This window comes from Astatotilapia calliptera, chromosome 15, assembly GCF_900246225.1.
Source record: "Astatotilapia calliptera chromosome 15, fAstCal1.2, whole genome shotgun sequence".
NCBI lineage: Eukaryota > Metazoa > Chordata > Actinopteri > Cichliformes > Cichlidae > Astatotilapia > Astatotilapia calliptera.
In genome coordinates this window covers 3,154,022-3,163,795 of record NC_039316.1, presented here as the reverse complement: position 1 = coordinate 3,163,795, position 9,774 = coordinate 3,154,022, and the positions used below count along the sequence as shown (strand labels likewise).

The 9,774-nt window shown below is 41.9% G+C and overlaps 1 protein-coding gene across 4 annotated transcripts; it reads right to left on the bottom strand.

Moving 5' to 3' along the window:
* Positions 1–127: 127 nt before the first annotated feature.
* On the bottom strand, positions 128–8,345 carry LOC113007142 (galectin-3). 4 transcript variants are annotated; one of them, XM_026143584.1, is made up of 7 exons: positions 8,277–8,345; positions 7,240–7,286; positions 6,499–7,035; positions 6,331–6,419; positions 6,045–6,216; positions 5,654–5,767; positions 734–788 (listed from the first exon to the last, which is right to left on the bottom strand). In XM_026143584.1, exons 2-6 carry the CDS (start codon positions 7,279–7,281, stop codon positions 5,687–5,689), a joined length of 921 nt encoding a protein of 306 aa, XP_025999369.1. In that variant the 5' UTR covers positions 7,282–7,286; positions 8,277–8,345; the 3' UTR covers positions 734–788; positions 5,654–5,686. The 4 variants fall into 4 exon arrangements, with proteins under 4 accessions (XP_025999366.1, XP_025999367.1, XP_025999369.1 ...); XM_026143583.1 differs by having other exon boundaries at positions 5,654–5,742; XM_026143581.1 differs by lacking the exon at positions 5,654–5,767 and having other exon boundaries at positions 128–788.
* Positions 8,346–9,774: the final 1,429 nt, after the last annotated feature.

Genomic DNA, 9,774 nt, shown 5'->3' with positions numbered 1-9,774 from the left:
TCCAGTTAGTTCCTTTTATACGTTTGTGCTGATTTTTTATTTCTCTGAAAGAGAATTTCTCTTATTTTACTGTTATACAGTTTCATAGTGTTGATCTGTTAAAACAAAACACAATAAAAACATGGACTTGATTACACTAGGACCCTTGTACATTTATTATTAAAGGATTTCTACAGTTAATACTAATTGAGAGGTAATAATCATGAACCAGTGTTGCCGTTTTTTTCCAACATCTGTGCATACATAGTTCTCAGTTATCTATTAGTTAGTAGGACTTTCATATTATAGATTATGTTATTGTCTACAATAAAAATAGTAGCAGTAGCATCTATACAGAAAATCAAATGCCTCTGTGCATGAAGTGATTAGTGCTGTGGCACAGGACGTATTCCTTATTGTTAAACAATGAGCTCAGCTCATTACCTTACACATCACAGGACCAACTAACATGCTTATTTATCCCATTTTAGAGCATAATGCTAAACATTAACTGAAACGTTACCCCCAAGATGTAGCCTGTAAATACTGTAAGAGTATGTGTCACACCATTAATCTACGTATATGTATCTCTGCTGCATAAACACACAGTCGTATATATGCGTTCATCTGTGTGGCTAAAGCTGAATTTCTTAAGGAAGTGTCTCCACATTGACGTATGTGAGGACGACATCATGCAAGATGTTGATTCTGTCGATCTGGTTGAGCTCTCTGATGCGGTGACGGAACTCAAACAGGGGGATGTTGTTCACTGCCACCCTGAACGTCTCAGGCGTGCACAGGATCTTCATCTGCAAGAGAACACACCACCAGTGACATCCTTACATTGAGACTATGACATCTTATGTGTACAGGTAAGAAAGTTCTTCACCAGGTATTACTAAATAAAAAAAATATATATATATATATATATATATATATATACACACATATATATTAGGGGTGCAACGATACTCGTATCGATATTGAACCGTTCGATACAGTGCTTTCGGTTCGGTACGCATATGTATGAACAATACAAAATTTGTAATTTATTTTATCAACTTTCCTTCTGACGATGCTGTCTGTGTTGAGCGCTCAGTGTATCTGCATTCGACTACTCCACCTAGGCTGCACTGTCGAGCGCAGATCCACTGAGCGTTCAACACAGACAGCATCGTCAGAAGGAAGAGCGCCGGGCAAGCTAGCGAGACAGAAGTTAAGCTCTCCTTGCAACATGGCAAATTGAACCTCCCCCACCCTCATTCAGATCTGGCGTTTGGAATTATTTTGGTTTTCATGTGACGTATGACCCTGAAGGTAAGCGCGTCATGGACTAAAGTAAAACAGTATGTTGGATGTGCCACGCAATGCTCAATTACATGGGTGGGAACTGGTGTGTTAGCGCTCGTTAACGTGTTGGCCGTCTAGCCCCATGCAGGGGTAGCTCGTTAACGGAGATTTGCCGTGTTGTGGCGTTAACGTCATTTCAACGAGATTAACGCTGACAGCACTAGTGGGAACACAACGAATATGACTGCACATTTACTCCTACATCATCCTAGTGCAAAGACAAGTGGAAGCAGACAAAAACAACAAGCATGCATGCTACAAACTTTACCCGAGTCATTTAGACAGCCGTTAGCACATGATTCTCCTTATGGGGACCTGATATGTTTAATATTGTGGCGAGCTCAGACAAGGAGGAGACGTAGGTGTCGTTTGATCTTGCTTCCCGTGAGCTAGCCAGGGAGCACAGCCGTTTATTGACATCTGCAGAAGAACACTGCCGCTAGCTAACTGCTCAGCGCGGCAACCGCACAGCAACAACAACACACAGAGCGCCCTCTGACCCCGGAAGGACACACCGTCGCAGCGAGAAGGCGTCACCCGTCACTATGGCAACATAAACAAAACATAACTGTACAAACAGAACCCCGAACAGCCCTGACCCGCTACATAGCCCCCACCTAAGGGGTCAGTCGTCCCCAACTACCCCACACAAAGTCCTGCAAATGTCCAGGTGCCTTCTTTTGGCGCACCGGCCGGTCACGACTGGCGGGGGAAAAGTCACTCGGGTCAGAACATGGGGTGCCACCATCATCCCACTTCTGACACCAATGTGGCGAGCTCAGACAACGAGTAAACGGAGGTGTCGTTTGGTCTTGCTTCCCGTGAGCTAGCCAGGGAGCACAGCCGTTTATTGACACCTGCAGAAGAACACTGCCGCTAGCTAACTGCTCAGCGCGGCAACCGCACAGCAACAACAACAACACACAGGGCGCCCTCTGACCCCGGAAGGACACACCGTCGCAGCGAGAGGGCGTCACCCGTCACTATGGCAACATAAACAAAACATAACTGTACAAACAGAACCCCGAACAGCCCTGACCCGCTACAATATGCTGCTGAGAATATAGCCCAGAAGAAGTGTATAGTATAGCTTTTATTTTGGAAAGAGCCATTTCTCTGTAATAAACTCTCTTTTCCAAAGATGCCAGCCAAAGAAAAGCTCACCACAAAACGGAAAAGTAATGACAAATCAGACTATAAGGCAAAAAGAAAGTGCAGCTTTATGGTTTCATGGACAAAAGAATTTCTGTGGCTGCAATATGACGAGCTATATAACCGGGGCTGCACATAAGTGGTCCGCAGGTGCGCATTCGCTGTCAAAACAAAAAACAAAAAAACGCGCACAAGATATGAAGTTGCAACGCGTGTTTGCATACATACGATTTTCTGGAGGAGGACAGAAATTTGTTTAAAACTCTTAAAGATGTCGAAGAAGCTCCTTTAAGCAATTACTTTGGTGTTCCTCTACCTCCAAAGAAATGTCAGAAGGAGTCCGAACCACAAAAGAAGCGCGTATTCTCGGAAAAGTGGTTGCAGGAGGTGAGCTGGCTTCAAACAAATGATGAACGCACAGAGGTGTGGTGCGGAATGTGCCGTGAAAATCCCACTCTAGCGGACAAAAACAGTGCTTTTTATATGGACGCAAACGCGCGTTGCAACTTCTTATCTGGTGCGCGTCTTTTATTTTGACAGCGAATGCGCACATGCGACCACTTATGTGCACCCGTGTAAATAACATAATGTTCTGCCGGGTGTGTTGTTGGTTTTCTCTCGATTTCTGAGTCGACAAGCGCCTTTGTTACTGGGACCAGTCATTTTAAGAAAGGCCCCCATTAGAATCCATGAGAAATGCAAGAAATGCATTATTGCTCAGTCTGCCATATCTTTCCCAGAACAAACACCAATTGCAAATAACATATACTAAAAATAAACCTGAAAAATCTGTTTAGAACAGCGTACTATGTTGCAAAGAGTGAACTACCACTGGCAAAATTTAGCAGTCTTTGCAAGGTTCAAAAAGCAAATGGCCTCGATCTTGGTTCCACTTGTCTCTTACCCGTGACTTCAGCGGAAATTTCAAATTCAGGATCTGACACAGACTGATTCATGTCCTACACAGTTCTTACAAGTTCATAGAAATTTCTGTTCAATTAGAACCAAGTATTTGAGTTGATGATTGTAATTTTTATACAATGTTCTAATTTGTTTTTCAACAATTTTTTGATTAATGTTTTGTTTCCTTTACAATATTATACTTTAATGTATAATATTGTAAAGGAAACAAAACAGGAAACAAAACATCAATCAAAAAATTGCTCTCTTTTTTATTCGGGCTGCTTACATTTATTTTGGGCTACCAAAAACTGAAGAGTCCCTGCCCGAAGGGCTACCAGGGATTTTGAAATTTTGAGAGCCCTGAGATATATTTATTTTTTTAATTACTTTTGTTTCAACAACATTACATTTAAAAACTGTACTTTTGAGTTAAAATATATATTTCTAATTTTAATAAATGACAAATTAAAAAGACATGAACATTTTTTTTTGTATCGAAAAAATATCGAACCGTGACACCAAAGTATCGAACCGAACCATGAATTTTGTGTATCGTTGCACCCCTAGCATTTAGGCGTGTAGACATAGTCAAGACGACCTGCTTAAGTTAATCCAAGCATCAGAGTGAGAAAGAAAGGCGGTTTAAGTGACTTTGAATGCATATGGTTGTTGGTGCCAGAAAAGCTAGTCTGAGTATTTACAAACTGCTGATCTATTAGGATTTTCCCCACACAAGCTTGAGCTCCATTTTTCTCGGTGAAAATGTCTTGCTGATGCCAGACGTCAGAGGAGAATGGCCAGACTGCTTCGAGCTGATAGGAAGGCAATAAGCACTTATTACAACTAAAATACGAAGAAGAGCTTCTCTGACTGCACAACACATTGAAGCTCGATGCAGATGGGCTACAGCAGCAGAAGACCACACTGGATAACACTCCGGTCAGCTAAGACCAGGATAATGAGGCTACAATTTGCACAAGGTCATCAATATTACACAATAAAGGGTTGGGCTGATGAGTCTCAATTACTGCTGTGGCATTCAGATGTGAGCATCGTACCAGAATCTGGTGTAAACAACATGAAAACATGGATCCATCCTGCCTTGCATCAACTGTTCAGGCTGAGGGTAGTGTAATGGTGATGGGGATATTTTATTTACACCACCGGAGCATCATTTAAACACCACAGTCTACCTGAGTTTTGTTACTGTTATCTTCTACTCATCTTCTAATGGCTGGTTTCAGCTGGATAACCCATCATGTCACAAAACTCAGATCATGTCACAAATATGCTTTCCTGAACCTGTCAGCAAGTTCACTGTACTCAAATAGCCTCTACACCAAATCTGAGTCCAATAGAGCATGTTTGTGATGTTGTGTTCATAGTTGCATCATAGATGTTCAGCCAACAAATCTTCAGCAGCAGTTTGATGCTGTTGTGTCAACATGGACCAGCATCTCTGAGGAATGTTTCCAGCACCTTCTTGTATTAGTTGCCACAAAGACCCTAACCCTAGCCAAAAGGGGTCCAACAAGATACTAGCAAGGTGTAACTAATGAATTGTTCAGTTAGAATATGTCACCTCTCATTAATTAAATTAATGTCAAGTTGAAAAGTGCAGTGTTATTTCCACTTATGCTCATTGTAAAACAAATACTTTAGAGAAAACTCATTGAAAGTGCAGGCCCAGGAGGAGGAGCAGCAAAAGTGAATTCTCATGCGATCACTGGTTTCAAGTTAAAAAAAAAAAATCTGCGATCACTGAAAATTAATTGAGCACACAATTATTAATTAGCCTAATTGCAAAAACATGGTTATAGAATGACCCGTGAGTGCCACAGATTTCCCAGCTTTTGACCTCCTGGCTCCTTTTATCTGCAGCTGCCTCATGGCTGTGATACCCGTGATAACTGTTTTTAATTTTACAAGAACAAAAAATGAGACTTACTGTTTAACAGAAGTAAAGTAAAATTGGTCTTTTCAACACAAAGTATTACAATTTGACATGTAAGTGATGCTGCACAGATCAAAGCTCACTTCTGCTGTATGTACTGTATAGTACACATTATAATGTCACCAAATCAGTTATTAGAAGAAGTAGCAGTAACGAGTGCCTGTTAACACATTGTGTTATTGATTTGAGTGAACACAAACCCAGGACCGTTGGACACAAAGACAGAATCAGCTCCACAGATTAGTCTCCTCTTTACGATGCCTGTTAAACATAAGTGTTATTGATGTTACTGAGCAACATGAGACCCCCACTGACCTCCAGGAGCCTCCCTGCAGCATAGCAGCTCCCTTATCTAGGACCCGCCTGCACAAACGACTTTCCAACCCTTTCCATTTTTTCGAGGCCTAACGTTTCCCATGAGAAAGTGACCTAGAGTCAGTTAAACGCACAAGGATCAGCAGTAAAACTCATTTTATTGCACGTTAGTAGTTTTAGTTTAGTTTCATCTAATTAGTTATTAGTTTTTAAAAGTATTAATAATGTAAGAATTGTTTTAAACTTCTGAAAATTGAGATTAATGATTTAAAAAGTGATCTTCAGTTTGTTTTGTGCTCTGAAGCAATCCAACGATTAATACAACACAATATAGCCTCTCATGGGTGCTTCAGCCCACTGCCCTGATCTAATTTCGGTCACTGCCACTCACCTCAAAAGGGCTCCCAAGCGCAAAAGGGAAGGGACCCTTCAGGTCTCTCTCTTCGGCACCCCAGCGTTCACCCAGTTTGTGGTTGCGGACAAGCACCTGCTTGCCCGCCTCGTTGAAGCGGGGGTTGATGTGAAAGGCGATGTCGTTGCCTCTCAGGAAGTTCACTGTGAACCTGCGGGAGACCAGACTGATTCAGACTAAAGAAAACATGCTCTCAAGAACCTAATGCAACATGAAATCCACCTCGTTTTTCAAAGACACTGAGGGCACACAGACACAGGCTTACATTTTAGCGTTAGGTTTCACATAGCCCAAGATCGTCATCATCATTTTGTCATACACCCCTCGGGCCAGGTTCAAGTTGTATGGCACGCTCTAAACAGCAAAGAGAGAGGAGCACAGTAAAACAGCCTGGCAGCAAACTAACACACCCGGTTCCTTGCATTTGACTCACTAGAGGTCCAGATGTGGGTGGGAGCCAGTGGGGAGGCATGATGGATGGATTCTGCCCAGGCCATCCTGATTGTCCCGGGTTATAGGGCCAGCCGGGATTTGCAGGCCAGCCTGGTACATTTGGATGGATGCTGGGAGCAGGTGCAGGCACTGGAACTGGAGTTGGAGTTGGATTTGGGACTTGAACTTGAATTGGAGCTGGTGGCTGAGGAGGCTGGTACTGGATGCCTGGCCAGCAAGGCTGACAGGGCTGCACTGCAGTTGGAGCTGGAACTACAGTTGTGGTTGGCGCAGGAGGTGGTGTTATGACTTGAGTGGGAGATTGGAGTGGAATTGAAGTGGGGACAGAGACTGGAGCTGGTTGCATCCCAGGCCAGCAGGGTGTGTTTGGCTGGCCTGTCCAGCACGGTGCAGGTTGAGTGGCCTGTCCTGGCCAAGTGGGGAATCCAGCTCCAGAAGGTGACAGGCTGGGCCAAAGGCTGTTAGCCTGTGGGGCAGAACCAGAGGACGGGCAGCTGCCACACAGAGGATCAGAATGCTGAGACAGAGGAGGAGGCGGAGGAGGAGGAGAGGAGGAGGAGGATGGAGAAAGAGAAGGGTCAGGAGCCAAGATGGAAATACGTGGGAGGGAGAAGGTGGACACGATGGAGGACACCAACTTGAAGTTGCAAACATAAGCAAAAAGTTATACATTTACATTAAGGTTGGATAACAGAGGAGAATGCAATGCACTCATTCTTACCAGAGTAGAGATCTGAGAATTTGATGAAGTACTTACATCCATGCTGCCTGTCAGAAAAAAAATTAATGGAGCTTTTATTGATTTTAGCCTTTTAAACCACAATTTAAAAAAAAAACCCCAAAAAAACAACCTAACAGGACTTTATAGAGATAGAAAGAAGCTAAATCTTAGTGTGCAGTTGCAAACACTGATATCAAATGAGAGAGACATGAAAAGAAAGCTTTTTTAAATATTATCATTATTATTTTACAAGCTGGGAACATGCTCTGTAGTCACACTGTGCTTTGACAGCAGAGTTCACAAGGTGACCACCAGAGGACTCTACAGCTTTTCAAGATGTCAGCACACGGTAGAACAGGAAGATTGTCCAACTTCCTATACGCAGATAATTAAGGCTTACCCATTACCACGAGACATAGTAATTGGCTGATGACCACAGTAAACATCTTGAGTCATGGAGAAACATAGTGGCACATTGATTTGGGTCAACACGGTGACTTATATGCACTTAAGAAGGAATGCACAGTAACAATAACTCTCCGTTGTTAACCTTACAGCTTTTTTCAATGCAGATTGAAACTAACTATACTTTCTGTTTGCTTCTTAATGTTTCCTGTTGCTATGAAATAATAACAACATTTCATTTAATCTACAGTCAATAAGTCAGATATGGATAATAGTGCACAAGTTGTCATAAAATGTAAAATTTCAGACAGGAAGTTAAAAATGTCCTTGATTTGGACTTCCTGTCCACTCCTGCCACCTTTATCATAACCAATCAACATTAATCAGTCTGATGAGTTACAGTTAAATGATATCTTTATTATTAAAATTTGTTGTGTTCTTAAATTTAGAGCACATTTTATGGCCTATTTGTCTTAGAGAAGAAGATTTTGAGCAGCATTTGCAAAGCTCTCCCAGGACCCAGACCAGGAAAGAATTTTTCACTTCACCTTTTACCTGTTAGAGTGTGCCGTTTCTGATCCATTACATAAAAAGACACTGCAGCAGATAAAAAAAATAAGAATGGAAGTTACCTCAACTTTGCTCTAGTCCTCAGGTGCACACAGGAGCAGGATGTGCTGTGGTTTAAGGCAAAACGTTGACTTGGAGCACACAGAAACAGTCTTTTATAGCCTTAAATCCTCTCTTCGTTTGGCCCCTCCTCGTTCTATCACTCCACTTTCAGAATAAAGCCCCTCCCTGCGTGTCAAAACTATGTGCGGAAAAAATATATTGCAGCTCAATTACCATTTTACGAGTTTTAATCAATGCCATTTCATTAAACTAAGTGTCAACTAAACTTAAGGGTTAAAAAGTCGCAAGCTGTTAAAAGGAAAGGTGTGGTGATCTTAAGATGATGTTAAAACTGCAATTTAACATAAAGCAAAGGGGAATCAGACAAAACTGAATCGTGTCTTAAAGTTTCAGGCATTACAAAACAGTGAAATGTACAGCCTATGACAAATGTTGTGTCCACTTTATTTACTCAAACTAGGTCCAATGGCAGCACAATGGCCTGTTTTTTGCAGTCATGGGACTGTGTAACACACTCATGCCATACCACTGTAGGCAACACAGAACACAATTACAGGGCAAAGAGAAATGAGTCAAAACTTAGTGCTGTTTTTTTGTACGTCTAGTTGATTCGGGCATTTACGACTAAAGTCACAAAGTGCTGCTTTGGTTTGGCCCTCGCATAGTTTGCTGGTTTCAGTTCGGCTTTGACTGAGTGATCCCTTCTTCCAGTCTCACATTTTTTTTACATTTACAGTGGACAAACCAACTGTTTGACATCTTTCAGCATTTATAAATATTAAGAGATTTCAGGTTCACACCCAGCTAAATAAATCTCCACTTAATCATCAGCAGCATGACAAATAACACTTGAACATGTGGCTTCACACAATCGCTATAGCTGTCCCCGCAACCTTATTAGATTACCAATCATCTGAGCTGAAAAATGTCAGAAATTGCAGAAACTCTTAGAATGCAGACACTTAAACCTCTGAGATTCTGTGGTTGGGTGTGCGATTTCAAACTCTATCTAGCGATACGCAGTGAAAATGTTTAACTTTCTTTAACTTTGACTGTCAAAAGGTTACGTTTTTGTTTCAGGTAAGCAGCCGAGGTACTTGTGAAATATTAGCAAGTAAAAGTTATTGTTGAAACACGGGCAGTCGGTAACATTAAGTATTATCACAAAGTGTTTCAAAGGTTGACCCTCATGCAAATGAGTGCACTCACCACTGCAACGAACTAAGTTCAGCTACAGTCCATGTCTTTCACACAGTGCATTATTTGTCTACTGCATTTCTCAGGGCTTGCAGCAGTATTTAAGTGTTTCCTGTGTGCAGGTTATTGCATATTCAACCTGTGTGTGGACTCCAAGGGTAAAAGTTATAATCATAGTTCTTATACTTACTCATTAAACACCAACACCAGGGGTGTCAAACATAAACTGACCCACCTAAGATTCAATCTGGCCAACTGGATGGCTTACTATGTATAAAAATGCTCAACAATTGCTCTGAT

Excerpts from the sequence above, each read along its gene's own strand:
- LOC113007142 (XM_026143581.1), bottom strand. The coding sequence starts at position 7,281 with ATGGATGTAAGTACTTCATCAAATTCTCAGATCTCTACTCTG. Across the intron at positions 6,420-6,498 it reads CACCCACATCTGGACCTCTA|AGCGTGCCATACAACTTGAA; the intron begins GTGAGTCAAATG and ends TTTGCTGTTTAG. Across the intron at positions 789-6,044 it reads CGCTTGGGAGCCCTTTTGAG|ATGAAGATCCTGTGCACGCC; the intron begins GTGAGTGGCAGT and ends GTTCTCTTGCAG.